The sequence below is a fragment of the Grampus griseus genome (assembly GCF_964374135.1).
Source record: "Grampus griseus genome assembly, chromosome: X".
NCBI lineage: Eukaryota > Metazoa > Chordata > Mammalia > Artiodactyla > Delphinidae > Grampus > Grampus griseus.
In genome coordinates, this window is record NC_138999.1 from 93779736 (window position 1) to 93801029 (window position 21294).

At 35.5% G+C, this 21294-nt stretch overlaps 1 protein-coding gene across 3 annotated transcripts in view; it reads left to right on the plus strand.

The window, feature by feature from the left end:
• The window catches only part of COL4A5 (collagen type IV alpha 5 chain), a 217339-nt gene that overhangs the window by 104304 nt on the left and 91741 nt on the right, over nt 1–21294 (plus strand). For all 3 annotated transcript variants that reach the window (XM_082681810.1, XM_082681809.1, XM_082681808.1), the window contains exons 4-17: nt 4524–4568; nt 7099–7143; nt 7229–7291; nt 9605–9658; nt 10256–10282; nt 13426–13506; nt 15245–15307; nt 16936–16971; nt 17063–17104; nt 17264–17356; nt 18983–19036; nt 19133–19189; nt 19480–19524; nt 21084–21137. In XM_082681810.1, coding sequence (XP_082537936.1) covers nt 4524–4568; nt 7099–7143; nt 7229–7291; nt 9605–9658; nt 10256–10282; nt 13426–13506; nt 15245–15307; nt 16936–16971; nt 17063–17104; nt 17264–17356; nt 18983–19036; nt 19133–19189; nt 19480–19524; nt 21084–21137 — 759 coding nt within the window. The remainder of the gene's footprint in view (nt 1–4523; nt 4569–7098; nt 7144–7228; nt 7292–9604; nt 9659–10255; nt 10283–13425; nt 13507–15244; nt 15308–16935; nt 16972–17062; nt 17105–17263; nt 17357–18982; nt 19037–19132; nt 19190–19479; nt 19525–21083; nt 21138–21294) is intronic.

Sequence of the window (21294 nt, forward strand, 5' to 3'; positions counted from 1 at the left end):
TGCAAAATAGCAGAATGTTTCTTGTGCACCCAGAAAGAGCAGAAGGATCTGAAAGAGTCAAGTGGGTAGAATTGAGCACTAACTCAGCAGCAGTCCATGTAGACTGCTGGCATGGGACATCTCAATGGATTCCAGCTTGGACTAGACTGTCCCACCCCTCAACGTCTCAGAACTACTTAAGCCCTCCATAGCTTAGGCACAGGCTTGTGAAAATGAGGTGGGAAGTCCAATTAACTGAGGTTAAGTTTCAGCCATCTTAGTGAAATGGGTGCTCTGAAATAGAAATTAAGTTGAACCATAGAAAAATAAAGTTACATTTCTTGTATCTGAGTTTACCTGGGATTTGGGGCTGAGTTTCTTGCACACTATGCTCAGTGAGAGGTGGCAAGTCTAATAAAGATTTAGGTCAGATTAAAAAGAGCTTCCCTGGTGGCGCAGTGGTTGAGAGTCCGCCTGCCGATGCAGGGGACACGGGTTCGTGCCCCGATCCGGGAAGATCCCACATGCCGCGGAGCGGCTGGGCCCGTGAGCCATGGCCGCTTCCGGAGCCTGTGCTCCTCAACGGGAGAGACCACAGCAGTGAGAGGCCCGTTTACCGCAAAAATAAATAAATAAATAAATTAATTAAAAAAAAAAAAAGAGCTAACTACATCAGATTTTTTGAAATAGTTTAGCATTAACTGGGACTATTGTACAATAGTATGATAATTTTAAAATGTGTGGTTGTATGCAGTTTAAATTTAGAAAGCAATCCAGTCTTTTGCTGTGATTCCATTTCTATATCCATAAAAGGAGGAGGTTTGACTGCTTTCTAAACTTTGGGGATTTTGAATTAGAAGCATTTTCTGCTTCTATCTTCAGTATGACTTCATGCTCCCCAACATAGCTGAATTTATACTTTTTATGTGATTGAGTAGTCGGGCATATGTGTATGTGTTAACATACATACCAAGTCAAAAATTTTGTAGGATTATTCTTTAATCTGTATACTCATATATGAAAGTAAATATATATAAAACAAATATATATAGGAGTGTATATATAAAGATTACCAAAGGATTTCTTTATTCTTAAAAATAAAATTTAATTGATTTTCAATAGATAATATATTCATTTTGTTCAAAATAAATTAACATAAAAAGGGTATACAATGAAAAAAATCTCCTTTCCACTGTGTCCATTAGCCACTGAGTTCTACATATTCCTAATGGGCATCCACTTATGTTATTTTCTTGTGAATATGCCCAAGAATTTTCTATGAATATGTGTGCAGATACAAATATATACATGCACATACATGCATATACACACATACACACTTTTACCTCCCTTTGTTTATAAAATGGTATCCAACACATTGTTTGACCTTTGTTTTTCACTTGATATACATTGTAGATATCATATCAGTATACACGGAACCTCCTCATTTTTTATAACTGCATTGTATTATATTGTGTGTATAAACCATAACTCATTAAGCCAGTTCCCTATTGATGATCATTTAGGTGGTTTTCAATTTTTTGCTACCACAAACAGTGCTGCTATGATGTACAATTTAAATAGATTTTCTTTCCCCAATAAGGGATTATCTCTAAGATTACTAGAAGTGATTTTGCTGGATCAGAGCATACATGTATTTATATATTTTTGTGGATATCGCCAAATTGCCACCCAAGAAGTTGTATGATTTATCCTTGGTTCAGCAATGTACAAGATCAATTTCCCTGTAGCTTCACCCAATCCTATTATGAAACTTGGATTCTTGCCAATCTGTTAGATGAAAAATGGCCTCTCAATGAACTTTTAGTTTGCACTTCTCTTATTAAAAATAAGATTGAGCATCTTTTCATTTCTGTGAACTGTCTATTTATACCATTTGCCCATTTTTCTACTGGATTGTTGGTGTTTTCATATTTCACCGAGCTATTTATATTTTAGGGAGATTGCCCTTTATCTGTGTTGTGAGTTACAATTATATCCCACCAGTTTGTCATTTGTCTTCGATGGGTGTGTGCATGTGTATGTGTATATTTATGTGTGTGTGTGTGTGTGTGTGTGTGTGTGTGTGTGTTTTGTTTATCAGAGGTCTTCTGTGGCATTTGGGTTTTGAATATTACATGCCTTCCCCACTGTAAGAGTATAAAATAATTCTCCCATGTTTTCTTCCAGTATATTAATAGTTTCACTTTTTTCATGTGAATGTTTTATTGATTTCAATTCATCCTGGTATGGTTTGTGATGTAAGTTCCACTTTTTTTTCCAGATGTCCTCACAAGTGTGTCCCAATATAATTTTCCCCACTGATTTGCAATGCCACTTTCATTATATACCAAATTCACATGAATATATGGACCTGTTTCTCAACTTTTCATACTCTTCCAATGGTCTGGTTATTCAAATATCAGAACCAAACTATTTTAATTATTGACATCTTATGCTATATTTTTATATCTGCCAGTACTAGTGTCCCCTCATTGATCTTTTTTTTCTTCAGAATTTTTCTCAATGTAACTAAATTGTTGATAATTGACTTTTTTAATGTTGAATCCTATTATCCAGGAACATGGAATGCCTTTCCATTTGTTCCAGTCTTCCTTTTTGAACTTCAGAAGTGTTTTAAAATTTTCTTCTTATGAATCTTAAACATTTCTTGCTCAGTTCATTGCTAAATATTTTATCTTTTTCTGCTATTGTAAATTGCACATTTTCTTCCATTATGTTTTCTAACTGGTAGTTGTTGGTATATAAGAAAGCTATTAATTCTTCATATTAATTTTATATACAGTTACCTTACTGAATTATCTTATTGATTATAGTTTTTCATTTAACTATCTTGGGTTTTCCATGCATACAATCGTATTATTTGCAAATAATATGTTTTACCTCATTCTTTCCAATTTTTATACCTCTAATTTCTCTCTCTTATTTAGCCACGTTGGTTAGTATGACCAGTATAGTTTTAAGGCATCCTTGTCTTATTTTCACCTTTAGTGGGAAGACACAAAAAGATTCATTGAAGAAACAATTTTCTAGTTTTAAAATAGAATTAGATTTACTTTAATTTCCTTAGAGATGCATCTTTTGTGAAAAGAGTAGATTATTAACCTTGTTTTAAGGCAAGGTGTGGTAGGCAGAATAATGCCCACCCCCTAAAGATGTCCATAACCTAATCCCCAGAACCTGTGAATATGTTAGGTTACACAGGTAAGCAAAATTAAGATTGCAGGTAGAATTAAAGCTGCTAGCTAGTCAGCTGGTTTTAAACTAGGGTAATTATTCTGGATGATCTGGGTGGGCCCAGTATAATCATAAGGGTCCTTTCAATGTTGAAGAGGGAGGCAGAAGAGTCAGTGTCAGAGTGGTGCAATGTTAGAAAGATTCATTCAGCCATCACTGACTTTGAACATAGAAGAGGGCCATGAGCAGAGGGATGCTGGTAGCTCTGGAAGCTGGAAAAAGAAAGTAAATGAATTCTCTCCATAGAATCTCCAGAAAGTACATAGCTCTGCCACTGAGACCCTTCATACCTCTGACTTCCAGAACTGTAAGATTGTATTATTTTAGGCCACTAAGTTTGTGGTAATTTGTAAGAGGAGCATAAGGAACTAATACATCAGGTAACCTTTTCTTCAAATAAAACTTTTCATGGAAGCCCCAAATAAAACAGATAAAAACAGAGCGTCAGTGATTGAAGGAGGGTGGCATAGGCATAAAGGAACCTCCAGGGGAAATTCTAGGGTTGTAAGTAGAGTAGTTTGAAAGCCACTTGTATAAAGCAAGATGTCCCAGTTTAATAAAAACTATCTAAAGGCTCAGATGGTGGCCTACTAGCTGTATGTTCCACTGAAATTCCTGCCTATTGGAGCAGAATTAGGTTTTCTTTATTCCATTTTTAAAAGAAACTACATAGTAAAACTTAGTGAGGCAAGACTAAATTCTCAGCAATGCGGTTGTAACTAGAAATGGGTAAATAGATTAACAAACATGTGGGCAGCCTCTTTTGCATGGAGTCTATAGCAGAAGCTTGAAAGGAAAGTCTATGGTTTTCTTTTTCTTTCTTAGCTCTGCCAGTAGAAAGTGTCTTATAAAACATAGCAAAGGTTTAAAACAGCAAACTCAAGAACAGCACATATTTAGGCCCAGAGATGATGCAAGCAGATTGACACAATATAGAAACTGCCCAGATTTTCAGCTCTTATTTTGTTTATGCATAAATGATTTGGGGAATATCTATACTACTATTTCATCTTTCTTTTCTTGCATGCTTCATAATTAACTTTACAGGCATAAAGTTTCTTCTACATGTTAACAGTTTTCTTCTCAGTAAATAAAGGCGTTTCTTTTAGCATCTGACTTACCTCAGTGCTTTCAGTCTCAATAATACATGCTTCTTCCTTGGGCATGTAAGTGTCTCACTAACTTTCACAAAGGTTCACAAAAATGTGTCTCAGTTTACAGTCTAAAATTAGTTATTTGAGGGCTATTTTTGAAGGAAAAATAACTAAATATGTTGTATTTTTCAGGGTAGTGATGGAATTCCAGGGCCACCAGGACCAAAAGGGATCAGAGTAAGTGATATTTGCTGTATCAAATGCTTTGTTGGTCAAAATAGAGAAGAAGCAAATGAAGTGTTATGAGGCAACTAGAAAAGACTCATATTGAAATGCAGAAAGAAAACTGAAGTCTTTAAAAAGTTAAATGTAAGAGTTTGTATATGTCTACAATTAGCCTTTCTCTAGTATTTTGATAGTTACCTTTATATATCCAGATGTCTGTTTAAACTAATGAAAGAAGACTTTTGGTTAAGAAATAGAAAGTGTTGAATTACAACAAATTTTCAATTTATTAAAAATATATATCATACAGGTGATTTAAAGCAGAACTTCCCAACCAGTGCGATCATCTCAGTCCTCTGGGTTCAGAGGGCTGATCGATCACATCAGGCTGTGTACCCTCCCCAGGTCCTACATACAAATATTATAATTTTATTTGTGTATCTTGAAGAGAACAAGTTTGTGAAGCACTAGTTTAAACCGTTAGGTTAAAGAATAACTATTTTTGGAAGAATACAATATTGCCTCAGTTCTAAGATGTATGATTTTTCAAGTTTTAATGTTCTGGAAATCAGGATGTGTCTCAAAATTGAAGTGCACATTTAGTGTAATTTTTCTGAAAAGCTTTTAGGTTGATATATACTTTTCAGTGTGTTTTAGATTTGGGAGGAAACGGTGATGTTTAAAAATAGTACTGGCTTTTGGAAAATCATATTTAACTTTTTGAGCCTCAGTTTCTTCATTTGTTAAATTGAAGAGAGTCAAACAACACAATCTCCAAGGTCCCTTTTAGCTCTGAAATTCTGTTGTCATGGATTGACAAGGTCCCTGAATTTGAATATAAAATATATGGGTGGTGGCTATGTGTTACAAAGACAAACATTCTGATCTTCTGGATCTCCAGAAATTTAGTAGATGTACACATTTTATATAAATATTTAAAACAGTCTGTTTGCTATCTACGTCTTAACAACATGTAGCTTGCCTTATGCGCTGCTTACGACTGGTGTGGGTAGGGCACTGGAAAAGCAAGGAGGAAACTCAAAACTCTTCGTTTATTTTAGCAGACATGTATCTATGTTTTTTTGTAGTAACTGAATATCAGTATACTATTAAAGCTCTTCATAATAATCATATCTCTTAATAGCTATAGCTACCATTAACTATGTTCTAAGCACTGTTGAAACTAAATAGCTTCAAAATAACAATATGCAAATAAAACAACCATTTCAATTTTAATACTAATAATAGAATTCTTAAATGCCACTAATTATTTCTTTGCTGTTCTTCTTTTCCCCTTTGAATTGACTAATTTCAGTCAAAATATCATGTTTTAAAGACACTTGAAGTAATTCTCTTCTCTGTATGGTTACTGTCCACAACTTGCTGTACATTAGGTTCATTGGTCCCAGTTTGCTTTCAAGTTTTAACGATTTCCTTTTTACCGCTTTCTAATTTTTCATTATTTAAAACATTTACATTGTTCTATAAGGCAAGGTATAGTCAGAGATGCTACCTATCCTTCCTTCCATCTCCCTATTCTCTTTCCGCCTTCCCCCAGAGGTAATCATTTTTATTATTTTCTGTTTATCTTTTCATTGTTTAGTATCACTACCCTTGCTATAAAAAGTTAGTGTATTATATACACTACTTACACTTTGTTTCTTTTGCTTACCATTATATCCTGGAGATCACTACATATTTCAATGTACAGAGATTTTGCTCATTCTTTTTAACAGCTGCATAGTTTTATATTATGCGGATGTACCATAATTTATTTAGTCATATCCCTATTTATTTAGTCATGTCCCTATTTAGGTTAGAAACCTAAAGGTTTCTAACCTTTAGCTATAAATATGGTTATACGGCCATTTCTAGACTTTAGCTATAATAATGCTTCAGTCAGTAACCTTGAATTTCATATTTTGTTTCATAATTTCTTGTGTGCCTTTGGGATAGATTCTTAGAAATGAATTTCTTCGAAGAGTAAATAAATACATGTGTAATTTTGTTAGGTATTTCCAAATTTCTCTCCATGGTGTTTAAATCCCATTAGCAGTTGTATGAGAGTACCTCTTCCCCATAGCCTCACCTACAGAGAGTTTTGTCAAACTTGTATTTTTGCCAATCCTGACAGGGGAATTTGATTAAAGAATTTTGTGGGTGATCACATTGATGTTCTCAGGGGCAGATATATTTGCCACATACCCATACCCTGCTGAATTCAATATTCATCACAAACCTGGGAGAATCACTTTGTCTTTTAGAAAAGACCTTTCATCCACTAATTTGCCTGCTCCTGCTAAGTGCAATAAAGGCAATGCTCCCTCAAATAGGAGTTTTTTTCTATAGTTTTCTATAAAAGAGATTTTTAAACACATATAGGAGTTTTTTCTATAGTGTTTAAAAGAACGAGTGGTAATAATCAATGAAACACATTTTGTCCATTGCTATTCTAAATGTAATTCTCATAATTCCCTTAGGTAGGATATTATTTTATTGTTACTGATTATTATTTGATTCAAGGAATTTATTTCTTTTATAGGGTCCTCCTGGACTTCCTGGATTTCCAGGGACACCGGGTCTTCCTGTAAGTAGGATTTGGCTTCTTATTTTAAAATTCCTTAAAAAGTAATCTAAGAAATATTATACATGTGTTATATCCCCTTTCAAAGGGAATGCCAGGCCATGATGGGGCCCCAGGACCTCAAGGTATCCCTGGATGCAATGGAACCAAGGTGAGATTTCTTTGACTTAATCTTAAGCAATATGCTTGATAATAATAGACTTAAAAATTTCAAGGAATCAATATGAAGAATGTCAAAGAAGAGATATAGTAGCTTCATGTCTAGGACAGACATAGGATATGTTCTCAGTTAACATTTTCAATATATTGAAACATCAGTAATTCTTGAAGCTTGTGTAATTAGCTGGGATATTGCATTGGGTTGAAGATTATTTACCAAATCCTTTCTTTTGACTTTAGTGTAAAGTAAGATGAGAGTTAAAAAGGAATTAGGATATATATGTTTCAAATATTGTATCGGTTGTTAAGAGTAATACTTGTGAATGTCATTCATTAGCTTTGTCTTTTTTAAACAACTAGGTACAGTTTAAGTTTTCAAATCTTTCATATTCTTAAAACTTCTTTACCTTGCCTAATAACTTCCTTAAGAAAAATCTTAAAAATCTATATGTAATATATCACATCAGTTTTTACCATAAACTATTAGTATGAAACCTGAAACTTCTCCATCAGTGAAAATAATGAATTTAACAAGTGAAAAAATAAAACTTCACATACTACAAACATCGTTTCCTGACCCACTTTTCTTATCTTTAGTCAATCCTAATTCCAACTATTTGGATTTAATATAAAATGAGAGAAAGAAAAAAAAAAGAGGAAAATCTGCTCTTTTTGAATGCTTACATATTATTGTTTCTGCTTCTTCTTCCCTCACTTTTCTCATTTTCCTATAGGTTAATGAAATTTATTATTATTTTCTGTATATCCTTTTGGCATTTCCATTTTGTACATAATATTCAGTGAAACTATTTATGAAATACCCTAGATTTTTCTAACTAATGACATGTGTCATATTTTATATTAGGGCATATATTTAAAATAACTTGAAAAAACTATTTTGCATTATGGGAGGCCACGTTTTGTGATAATCGTTGTAGTATATACTTGAAGGCAATAAAATATTTTTACCTCCAATATTTCTCCAAGTCGTTGTGACCCTTGCCAATAATAATAATAATAATGCCATTATTTATTATTATTATTATCATTTTGATTTTGATTGTGGGTTTGTTTTGTGAGGCTTAGTTCTTCATTTCTGCTTGGGGTGACCTTACAGTGATAGAACCAATGTGGAATTAGTTTGCATGGCACATTGCATGTTAAAGTAGGCTACATTTGTATGCCTATTCTGGTAATTTGTTTGGTTTTTGCCAGCACGCCTTGAGCAACAGACCACTAGCCAGTTTTAATTTTGAAGACCAGATGTATCTACAATGAGTATAGCATGCTATGTGATTAAAGGGATCTTTTTCTTTCTTTTTGTTAAAGCAGCACCTTAGCAGATCTCATGATTAGCTTGTGTTTGAGGCAACAAAGTTTTTGAAAATGGATTTATTATGTATACTTTCAGATTAAATGGTTTCTTATATTTCTAACTACGTAACTAATAGAACGAACCCTAGAGATGGAGCCAGAATACATGGGTTGTTTTGTTTTCTGTCTTCTAAACTCAGTGTACAGGCCACTCCCTTTCTCTCTGGGCCTACTTTGTCCATGTGTAAAAAGTGGTAGAGAGAGGGATATTGGACAGTAACTCAAAGGCACATAGCTGTAATCATTTTACTCTTTTAAGCCTCTGACGAGGATGTTTCTAAGATTACTATGGCATATAGATATTTGAAAGGAGGTTGCATTGGGGTTCTTCTACAGCAATTTTAGCTTTTGTTTTCTAAACCAAATGTCCATATTAGTACTTTACAAAAGGGAGTGAGAAAAATTGGGTGCCTAGAGAACATAATGACCTGCAATTGCTAGAACTATTGCTATTATTGTCCTTTTGGTGATATTAATGGCGTTCTTTCTTATCATCTTTTCCTCTTTACAAAAATAATTTGAAATAGTTTATGATGAAAGAAAAATGCAATAGGGCAGTTAAAATAAAAATCTATATAATACATGGGCAGGAAATTGGGGCAGATCATTAACTATTAAATGTGATGATGGCCAGGAATCTGTGGTATGATTGTCTCAAAATGGATTTGTCAGAAGAAAATGACTAAGGTAGAAGATTTTTTTCTTTATTTCTGATTGGGATTGATGAGTAGAGATAAAAGTATCTTAGAAGGCTGAATTGATATGGATAGTAGATATTGAAGTAATTGGAAAGTGAAGGCTAATGAATTTTTGGCAATCTGGTATGTTTCAAAATGGCTTTTACAGAAATCTTTTCAATAAGTCATTGTTTGTTGGTATAGCTACGCTTTGTTTTTTGTTCCTCACGCTCTTTATTTTTAACTCCTTCTAGGGAGAACGTGGATTTCCAGGCAGTCCCGGTTTTCCTGGTTTACAGGGTCCTCCAGTAAGTTATAAAATTTGGGATTATAATGAACACAGGAATTAACAGAAGAAGCAGAATTGTAGAAAGTGAGCTCAGTGCATTCATGTGGAACAAAGGAGTACATTTTGAAATACTAAACTAGAAGAGGATTTTTTAATATAAATTTATTTATTTATTTATTTGTTTATTTATTTATGGCTATGTTGGGTCTTCGTTGCTGCACACAGGCTTTCTGTAGTTGTGGCGAGTGGGGGCTACTCTTTGTTGCGGGGCGCGGGCTCAGTAGTTGTGGCGCACGGGCTTAGTTGCTCTGAGGCATGTGGGATCTTTCCGGACCAGGGCTCGAACCCATGTCCCCTGCATTGGCAGGTGGATTCTTAACCACTGTGACACCAGGGAAGCCCAAGAAGAGGATTTTTTATAAAAGAAGTTAGTAATACACAGAGCTCTCTGCTCTGTAAAACTAAAGATTCTGTGGTATTTAATATAAATGTCATCTCTAAGTATCTTAAGATACCTTGTACTCAGAATGATCTTACAGTAGTCTATTCAATTTGTGTTCTTTTGCTTGCTCCCCTCTCATGTATATAAAATAATCCCTTTTCTTTTTAATAATAGGGACCTCCTGGGATCCCAGGTATGAAGGTAAGCATCTCATGTTGGGAAGGTAAACATTTTGAATAAAATATTTAGAAAGCCTGCATCTTCAATCAGATAATGTCTCTGACTTCTGTCTTAAAATGGATGCTTCTAGAAGTTGTGCAGGTGCACATTTACGAGCTCTCCTTAAGTAGTCTCCTTTGTTCTCGTGGCTTTAAGTACCTTTTATGGGCTGATACACTTGCAAATGTGTATATCAGACTCACATTTCTTTTTTGATACCTTCCTCATCACATTTTTAAAATATTTATTTATTTATTTATTTGGCTGCACAGGGTCTTAGTTGTGGCACGCGGGATCTTTGATTTTTAGTTGTGGCATGCGAACTCTTAATTGCGGCATGTGGGATCAAGTTCCCTGACCAGGGATAGAACCCAGGCCCCCTGCATTGGGAGCGCAGAGTCTCAGCCACTGGACCACCACAGTTGACCACCTGCTCCCTCTAGAAATATTCTTTCTCTCTGGCTTCTGAGACGCTACCTTTTCCTGATTTTTCTTATGCATCTCTGGTCATTCTGCAGTCTTCTGTGCAAGCTCATGTTATTCTATCCAGCAGGTATCAGGACACAGTCCTGACCCCGTCTTCTCTTCTATGCCTAGCAATATTATTAATGCTCATGTTATTGATTGCTGTCTAGTTATGGAACACCTACATTTCTCTGTCTAAAACAGAATTTTCTTCTGTGTTAGATGCATGTATTAAACAGCCTCCCTGACATCTCCACTCAGATATCTCCCAGACATTCAAATTAACATGCTCAAAGTTAACCCAGACCCCCAAATGAACCTGTTCCTCCTGTTTTCCCCATCTCTAAAATTTGTATCACTATCATGTACACTTTTGCATGTATCAAAACCTGAGAGTTAGTATTTGCATTTTCTACTTCTTCACACAGCTCCTCATTCCATGCTATCTAAATGCTGTTAATTTTGCTTGTAAAATATATCATAGATTCATCCACTTTTATTCATTTCCACTGCCACCACACTAATCATAATGCCTCATCTGGACTAGGTAGTAGCCTCCTAACTAGTTTCTTTTTTTACACACCCTCACCTCCCAGCCTGATTTATTCTGTACAGAGCAGCCAAGAATGATCTTTTAAAAATGTAAATCAATAATTTAATCTCCCTCCTTGTTATGAAGCACAGAACTTTTGGAGAAACCTTGAATCCCAGAAGAGAGGTTTTTGCTGCCTCCATGGCTCCTAATGCCAGACCTCGCTCTGTTTCTGGTGTGGGACAGCAAGACAGAATATTTGATTTGAATGACGTGTTTGCCAGCAAATAGATTGCCTTTCTATTGCATAATGTCATTTCATACCAAAAGATACAACAGTCCAAAAGCCATAATCCTAAATAATGTTGAGTCAGTATCAGTCAGGATACACTAAGAATATAAGAAGTTTCCGCATAATAAAGGACTCTCACAAAATGAAAAATATTTAATCTCCCTCCTTATAAACCTTCAAGGGCTTTCCACTGCATCTAGGATACAGTTCACATTCTTTTCCATTGCCTGTAAGACCTGCATATTCTGGTCTTTGCCCCATATTCCAGCCGTATCTTAAACCACTTTTCCTTTGGCTCACTGATCACACCTGTCTGCATTAAGTTATTTGAATGTGCCCAAGCTCTTCTCTTTCTGCGTCCTTTGTTCATGCTGCTTACACTGCCTAATGCTCTTCCCCCATCTTCACCTGGCTGACTCCTTATTATCCTTTAGATCTCAGCATGAATGTTAACTTCATAGATTGCCCTTCTTTACTACCCAAACTAATTTCCTCCACTATTTCTTTTTTTAGTTGAAATATATTTGATATATAACATTGTGTAAATTTAAGGTGTACAACATGTTAATTTGATACATTTATATTTTGTAATGTGATCGCCATTGTAACGACAGTTAGCCCCTCCATCACGTCACATAATTATCATTTCTTTTTAGTCCTCCACTGTTTCTTTTTTTTTAAAATTTATTTATTTTTGGCTGTGTTGGGTCTTTGTTGCTGCACGTGGGTTTTCTCTAGTTGCGGTGAGCGGGGGCTACTCTTCACTGGGGTGCATGGGCTTCTTATTGCGGTGGCTTCTCTTGTTGCAGAGCACGGGCTCTAGGCACACAGGCTTCAGTAGTTGTGGCTCGCGGGCTCTAGAGCGCAGGCTCAGTAGTTGTGGTGCATGGGCTTAGTTGCTCTGCGGCATGCAGGATCTTACCGGACCAGAGCTTGAACCCGTGTCCCCTGCATTGGCAGGCAGATTCTTAACTGCTGCGTCACCAGGGAAGCCCTCCACTGTTTCTTTATCATGTACCATGTAGTTTTCCTTTATAGTCCTAAACAGAAAATTTTGTCATCTTATTTGTTTATGCATTATGGTCTGAATTTCCCCAGTATATTATTAGTGCAATAAGAACAGAAGTCTTGTTTATCTTCTTCACTACAAAGCATCCAAAGCCTAACATAATTCTTGGCAAATATTTATATTTAATAAATGTTTTTAATGAATGAGTAACTAAAGGTATGACAGGTTCTTAATCGACTGTACTTCTGCGTACTCTGGCCACTTCCTCATTTTCCTTTAAAAGGTAAATTTAAAAAATGTCATGAAGAACCTAGGGGTAAGGCAGGAATAAAGACGCAGACCTCCTAGAGAACGGACTTGAGGTTATGGGGAGGGGGAAGGGTGAGCTGTGACAGGGCGAGAGAGAGTCATGGGCATATACACACTGACAAACATAGTAAGGTAGATAGCTAGTGGGAAGCAGCCGCATGGCACAGGGATATTGGCTCGGTGCTTTGTGACAGCCTGGAGGGGTGGGATAGGGAGGGTGGGGGGGAGGGAGACGCAAGAGGGAAGACATATGGGAACATATGTTTATGTATGACTGATTCACTTTGTTATAAAGCAGAAACTAACACACCATTGTAAAGCAATTATACCCCAATAAAGATGTTAAAAAAAATAAGAAAAAAAAATAAGGTAAATTTATTCACGTTAATTACTGAGATCGCCTAATCTTTGGGGACACTTCCGTGACAGATTGAATTCTCAGATCACTTTTTTGTGTTCTTGCCAGTTTTCATGTATCATAACTATTACTTACAATTTCCATTGATGATTTCTTTCAGGGAGAACCAGGTAGTATAATTATGTCATCATTGCCAGGGCCAAAGGGTAATCCAGGATTTCCCGGTCCTCCTGGAATACAAGTAAGCATCTGGTGATTTTCTTCTTTGCTATACTGATTAAATCAGACCACAGCATCACTTTTTTATCCTCAGCCTTTAATACTCTCTGTTTTAGTTATAGAAATTATCACTTGAGGTTTGATAGATATTGCAGGTACCTTGTACGTGAAAATAAAAGTATTCTGGACCAGGGAGAATTTTAAGAAGCGCTGCTTTGTTCTTTTAACTCTCAGTCCAGTTTCCATGGAAATTTTTGTTTTGGGGTTTCGCAGCAGAAATAGGCTTCTATATTCTTATTCCTATGCTGTGGGGATCAGTAGGGTGGTAGGAGTAAATGGTCTGATTAAAAATAAAAATTGTGGGTTTCCCATTTAAGATATTAGAAGACATAATTTGTAACATTATCAGTTATATATAACATGAACATATTTTGAAAGCTAAAAGGATAAAATTTATACATAGTGAACATCAAGTATAATTTTCAGAAAAATAGTCATGTCAGCCTACACATAACATACATGGAGACAACAATAACTTTTGCGAATTTATAGATTAGGAAATTAATTTCTTGAGGTTTATTTTTCATGAAGATTGATCCCTTTGCCAAAAATAAAAATCAGTACTTTCTAGTATTTGATCACTAAGATACAATTTCAGGAACTTTTTTCATTAGCCACCTTCTCATTCCATACTTGATATAACCCATCCATATGTTCTTAAGTACTCCCAATCTTTTATCTCTTATAAATTTGTATTATGTTATATTTGAAAATATCAGAATACATGCAAAATATATGTAGGTTATGAAGCATAACAACCAAATGAACACTTATGAACCCAACACAGTGTTTAAGAACTAGAACATTACAAATAATTTTGAATCAACCTGTGGTTTCCTTGGCAGCCACATCCTTCTGCATTCTCCCAAGATGTGACTACCATCCTGGGTGTTCCATTGCTTCTTAAAAATAGTTTTATTATATATACATATATCTTTAAACAAGAGTATTTAGCTTTTGAAATAATACAAAATTTATGTGTAGTTTTCTCCAACTTTTTCTATTTGATATGTTAAGATTCATCCATATTATCATATGTGGCTGTAGTTCATTCAGTTTCACTTCCGTATAACAGTCCTCGTTTGAATATACTAGAATTTGTTTCTCTGATCTCCTATTGTTGGATATTTGGGTTGTTTTGAGATTTTTTTAAATTACAGAATAATCCAGGATTTATACCTAGATATAAAATTACTAGATTTCAGGGCAGTCAAAATTTCAACTCCTTAAATGCCAAATTGTGTTCCAAAACAGTTATATCATTCCCTCACCTTTTGTCCCAGTTATTCTCACTTCCTTCTTTGTCTTTAATCTTATTTATTTTTATTTTAAAATTAGAGAAGCCACCTTGAATCTAGTAGCCTTTCCCTTCCCATTTCTAGCATAAAAGCCCCACTAAATGCCCATCGTTATTGCTTTATATTTTAAAACTTCCTTACTATGTGTTTGTCCCACATTTGTTATGTACCACTGTAAAACATAAGTTTTCTAATGCACCCATTTTGTTTAGTTGAATTTCTTTATAGTTATTTAATGCTTTTATTCTTCTACATTTTAAAATTCTGCTTATAACACTTCAGGATTATAGAAATGTACAACAGAATTCTGGCAACTGAAGTTAGAATTTCATCCATTTAGTTCTTTATACAATACAGTGAGACTTTTTTTTCTCATCCTTTTCTTTACTTCCTTTGTAACAGGGCCCAGCTGGTCCCACTGGTATACCAGGGCCAATTGGTCCCCTAGGACCACCAGGTTTGATGGTAAGGTTGCTTCTGTAATTTCATTTCTCCTTTTCTTTTGATTTCTTTCACAAATATTAATATTATTTGTATTACTTGAAAGTATAATGTATTTATAGTGTTCATGATCTATAGTTTTCTTAAATTTTCTTATTTATGGGAGATTTTACAGTGTTATGGTGAACAATATATATGCTAAGTAATAGCTCCATTTTATAGATGGAAAAAATGAAGTACACAGAAGGAAAGATTTAAAATATTTTGTCAGTTCTGGCCATCTTATGAAGTCTTCTAAGGCAGTTCTTCAGTCACTTGATGAAATATGTTTCTTCAAGCTGTGGTTTGCTGTTAAAGAGGTATTCACAAAACAGGTATTCACAAAAAAAATGGCTCTCATTTCTTAAGGACCTGTAACAAAACAGTAGGATTGGTGAGGGTAGTGAATCACTGTGCAATGGGATAAGGATTGGTATTCCCCAGGAAAGAAGCAAAAACTTATAAAGACCCTGAATGTGCAACCAGTTCTCTTACTTTACTACCTGTATGGTCACTTACATTTTCTACTCTAATAAATTGTAAGTACTTTTACCCCTGAAATACTTAGATTTCATTCAAGTCATGTTTTAGACTTAGAGCTCTGCTGTTGCCCTCTTAAAAGGGCAAGAAAATTGTACTTCAGTCAAAGTAATTTCTCATATGCCACTCTATCGCTCATCTACCATATATTTAAGTGACAGTTTTCATTATACCTTTATAGAGTGTACATTTTTGCTTGTGACAATTGGTCCTCTATTCATGAATGAAGGAAATAATGTTCGATAAATACTAGAAGATCTATCAGAAAAAGATTGTGATTTTGTCTTTTTTATAAATCTTTGGGAGAGGATTAGAAAACCTCTGAGTTTAGTTTGTTTTAGTTGTAGGTGTCTTGCAAAACATGAGATTCTGGACCATGGCACTTTTTCCTAACTCTGTTATTTACAACCTTGGCCTACCCTAGGTGTATTGTTACACCTTGAATTTCGTTAACTCTTGTGACCACATAACAGATTCACTCTGTGCTTCTTAATGTCCCTGCAATTAACCCTGATTCAACAGATGAAGCAAAGTCTTAGAAATGCCACCAAGGTACAATATGTAAATAAATAGGTCAGCTGACATGAAGAAGTGATATACTTGGGCAGACAAATGCCAATTTAACTTTTCAAACCTTGAAACATTCTCAAATATACAAAGATTATATAAAATAAAACTGGACTAAAAAAGTAAACACATGCTTTTTAGAACTAGACAGTTAATTGTCTTATGGTACCTAAATTTAACCTATAATTCTGATACGATAAATTTGATGTTTGTTGAGATTAATTTTTGTATTGATTTTTGGCACGAGTGTTACTCCTCTGCCTCTACCCATCCTTGCATTTCTTCCCCCGCCCACGTGTAGCCTGTCATGAGAAGTCTCCACAATTATCTAGTTTCTTTAGATCAATTTAAATGTGGGTCTCTGACTAGAAAGCAATGAGAAAAAACCCCAGGAAATCTTATTTTGAAGGGCTTTTTCAGTCCTCACTTTTTATGAAACCAAATAATTTTTTAATATACTCATTAATATAACACTTTTTTCCCTTTTCTGTGTCTTTTATTCTTAGGGCCCTCCTGGCCCACCAGGACTTCCAGGACCAAAGGTAGTTTTCTTTTTTTTTTTACATCTTTTATTTGGTGTGGATTATTTTTGTTATTGTCAATGAGGTTTTAAATTGAAATCTTTCTCTTCAGGGGAATATGGGCTTAAATTTCCAGGGACCCAAGGGTGAGAAGGTGAGTAAAGAAGAAAGTTGCTTATTTAGCCCTCAGTTTTTTCCTGTCATAGTCATTTGAACTTGTGGTTTTGCTTCCTGCAACTGTCTTAGCTTACATGTTATATTATTGTCTGTTTAAACTATGAAATATCACTTTCTTATTTTATCTTGAAAACAGGGTGAGCAAGGTCTTCAGGGCCCCCCTGGGCCACCTGGGCAGATCAGTGAACAGAAAAGACCAATTGATGTAGAGTTTCAGAAAGGAGATCAGGTGAGTATGTAGGGAGGAAATCAATGAATATCTTGCTATGAAAGTAGCATTGCATTAAAATGCATTACAAGCTGGAATAAGGTTATATGTGAAAGGCCTTTTAAAATAACAAGGATTTGAGATAATTAAAATTTTAAAGTAGCTTGATTGAGATATACTTTATATACCATACAATTCACCCATTTAAAGGGCACAATTACATATTTTTTTAGTATATTCACAGGGTGGTGAAACCGCCACTACAATTTAAGTTTAGAACATTCTCATGAGGCCCCTCCAGCAAAACCCCATACCAGTTAGTTATGACTCCCCATTTCTCCCCAAACTCTTGAGCCCTGGGCAACCACCAATCTAATTTTTGGCTCTGTAGATTTGCTTATTTTGGACATTTTGTATAAATGGAATCATACAATATACGGTCTTCTCTGTCTGGTTTCTTTTACTTATTATAATGTTTTCAAGTTCATCCATGTTGTAGCATGTATTGGTACTTTGTTCATTTTTATGGCTGAATAATATTCCTATGTGTGTATATTCCACATTTTATTTATTAATTCAACAGTTGATGGGCACTTGGATTTTTCTCCATTTTTGGCTATTATGAATAATACCTTCATATACAAAATCAAGTCATGGTAAGATAGATTGTCATTGTTTTAGATGACTCTACATTTCACTGATATGCGGGGAGAAAGATGGTATTACTCTATAAAATCTTGTCGTTTTTAGAAATAATTTTCTGATACATTGCTTCTACTAGAGTAGATGAGGGGATCAAACACATCTTTTATAGAATAGTGGCTCACCCTTCAACAGAGTGTGTGCATTGTTGTTTCACTTAAATGCTAATAAGAAAGTTAAGAATAAAGGACAAATTATACTGAAACTCTACCATCAATATGTATTGGGCCATTTAAATCTCTGCCAAAATGGATGTGTGTTATATAGCTCCCAAATCTCCAAGTTTTAGGTACCCTTGCTTTTTATAAAATATTTTATAAGAATAAAAAATCATTAATACTTTTGGGACTTCCCTGGTGATGCAGTGGTTAAGAATCCACCTGCCAATGCAGGGGACAGGGGTTCAAGCCCTGGTACGGGAAGGTCCCACATGCCATGGAGCGACTAAGCCCGGGTGGCACAACTACTGAGCCTGCGCTCTAGAGCCCGCGAGCCACAACTGAGTCTGCGTGCCACAATTACTGAAGCCCGCGCATCTAGAACCTGTGCTTCACAACAAGAGAAGCCACCGCAATGAGAAGCCCTAGCACCGCAACGAAGAGTAGCCCCCGCTCGCCGCAACTGGAGAAAGCCTGCGTGCAGCAACAAAGACCCAACACAACCCAAAATAAAATAAATAAATAAACTAAAAAAAATCATTAATACTTTAATTTGAAGTGTTTTCTTGCTATTTACCTCAAAACTTGGCTTGTCCTAAAAATTAGCTGAAATGAGCAAAGATGGCTCTAGATTTTTTGCCTAGTAGATTTCAACTTTGAATTTGAAACATCTTATTATCTTTGGTTATATTACATGAGTTTATAGTTCAGCTTGTTAAAAGTGTTCCTAGCTAGCTCTAGTGCTAACTGTATTTATATTGCTTTCCTTCTCCCTACTACTGCATAGGGACTTCCTGGTGACCAAGGGCCTCCTGGACCTCCAGGGATACGTGGTCCTCCAGTAAGTAACCTAAAATTCTTTAGCATCATTTAATGTAAATTGATATTGACACATAGTACTCCATGAACCAATGTAAAATTACTTTTGTGTGTACAGGGTCCTCCAGGTGGTGTGAAAGGTGAGAAGGGTGAGCAAGGAGAGCCTGGCAAAAGAGTAAGTGTTACGGCTACTAATACTCTTTGCAAAAAATTTTAAATGTGTCTATGTGTGTGTGTGCGCCTGCCGGTGCACATGCACATGTGTGTCATTTTCTTTTTTTCCTCTTAAATCCTGCTTTCATTGCCTCAAAATGTCATGACTGACATATTCATTTATTTATTACAACACTGAAGTCCGAAAAGTCTACTTAAGAGAGTCCCACGCAGGAAAAAGCTTGTTATATTCTTTAACCTTATATTTCCAAATAACAAATGTATATTCTTACATTTCCTTGAATCCTATAGGGTAAACCGGGCAAAGATGGAGAGAATGGCCAACCAGGAATTCCAGTGAGTATTTAAAGTCTATCCCTTCCCTCAAAAAAAAAATGGCAACATTTGTACATGTTGGTAAAGAAGCAGGATAGCAAAGAAGCTTGGCTTTGGAAGTAGTATAAATGAATGGAAATTTTGCTTTCTTTCTTTTCTGAATGTGAATTTGAAATTTCTCTGTTTTTCAAGACAGATTTTTGTCAGGTTTACTGAGATATAATTTGTATACAGTAAAATGAACCATTTTTAGTGTACAGTTCTGTGTATTTTGCTAAACACGTACAGTTGTGTAACGATCTCCATAATAAAAAATAGTTCCGTCCCCTCAAAAGTTCCCTCACGATCCTTTGTAGCTATTCCCTACCCTTCCCCAAAGCCCCTGGAAACAACTGATCTGTTCTCCATCCCTATAATGCTGCCTATTCCAGAGTGGCATATAAATGGAGTCATATTGTGTATAGCTTTTTGAATCAGAATTCTTTCATATAGCATAACGCACTGTACTGTATATCAGTAATTCATTAACTTTTAATTGCTGACCATTATGTGGTTATATGGATGTACCAAGGTTTGTTTATGCATTTACCCATTGAAGGATATTTTGGTTGTTTCCGGTTTGGGCCATCAGGAATAAACTGCTAAAAACATTCCCATACTATTTTTTTGTGTGAATGCAAGTTTTTTCAGTAAAAGTTTTGACATATAATTCTAATTGCTACCAAAAAAAGAGGAAAATAAAATATGCAAGTCCAGGAACACTACTTCAGGCAGCCTCAGTTTCAAGAGTATCCACCATAGATGTTAAAAGAGGTTTTCCAGGACAGATAGAAAATTTGATGAAATTTGGAGACTATTCTGAAGGAAAGGGAGCATTCTTAACAAGACTGGAAGTTATAAAGTCAGATAAATTGATTTCCAGATGATTTTCCTAAACAGGCAGTCCTCAGCTTATAAACTCTAGATTCACCAATGGCTTAAACATATAAAATGGCATAAGGTGGGGTTAAATTCAGGGCCCCAGTTACTGGCTTCCTTTGGAAAAGTGATTTAGGCAGCCATGATGTTCAGCAATTCCCTCTGATTGTTTTTGACTGATATCCCCAGGGAAAACGCTTTTCTCTGTTTGCACTGGGAGAACTAAAATTAGGTCAAATAAACATAGCCATGCAAGTGGGATCTTTCTGGGAACCACCAGACAGGTCAAAAATGACAATTCTCTGGGAATGGGGCTTTGAAGAAGCTTCAACCTGGTTCTTTCCCTTCCAGTTGCTGCTGTGCTGCTGGTTTTTACCTTGATTGTGAGCTGTTGGTTTTCAAGGCTACTGCGGAGCTGAGGAAGTGTGATGGGAATAGAACCACAAACCTCTGTGTTCTCACCAAGATTCAATCTTTTATTTTTTTTCAAGAAACACTTCCTGGATTGCTGCAAGCCTTTGGTTAATTTCTAGAGTTCTAAAAAGGTTGACTCTGACCATTTTTGCAAGTGTCCTTGTTGCTTTCATGGAGGAGAGGATTTTTGGAGGTCCTAATTACTCCACCATTTTTGCTGATGTCACTCTGTCTTCCATGTTTTAAAGGGTTTGCCTGGTGATCCTGGTTACCCTGGTGAACCAGGAAGGGATGGAGAAAAGGTAAGAATTTTAACACTTTGAAGTGACTGGTTTTATTCCAGTTAGTACACTCCTTTTCTTGCCCAAGTTTGAGTTATAAATGAAAAAATTCTAAATAACTAGCTTTTGTATTCAAAACATACCTTCTTTATCCATCTTTTGGTGTTGCTCCCTTTTC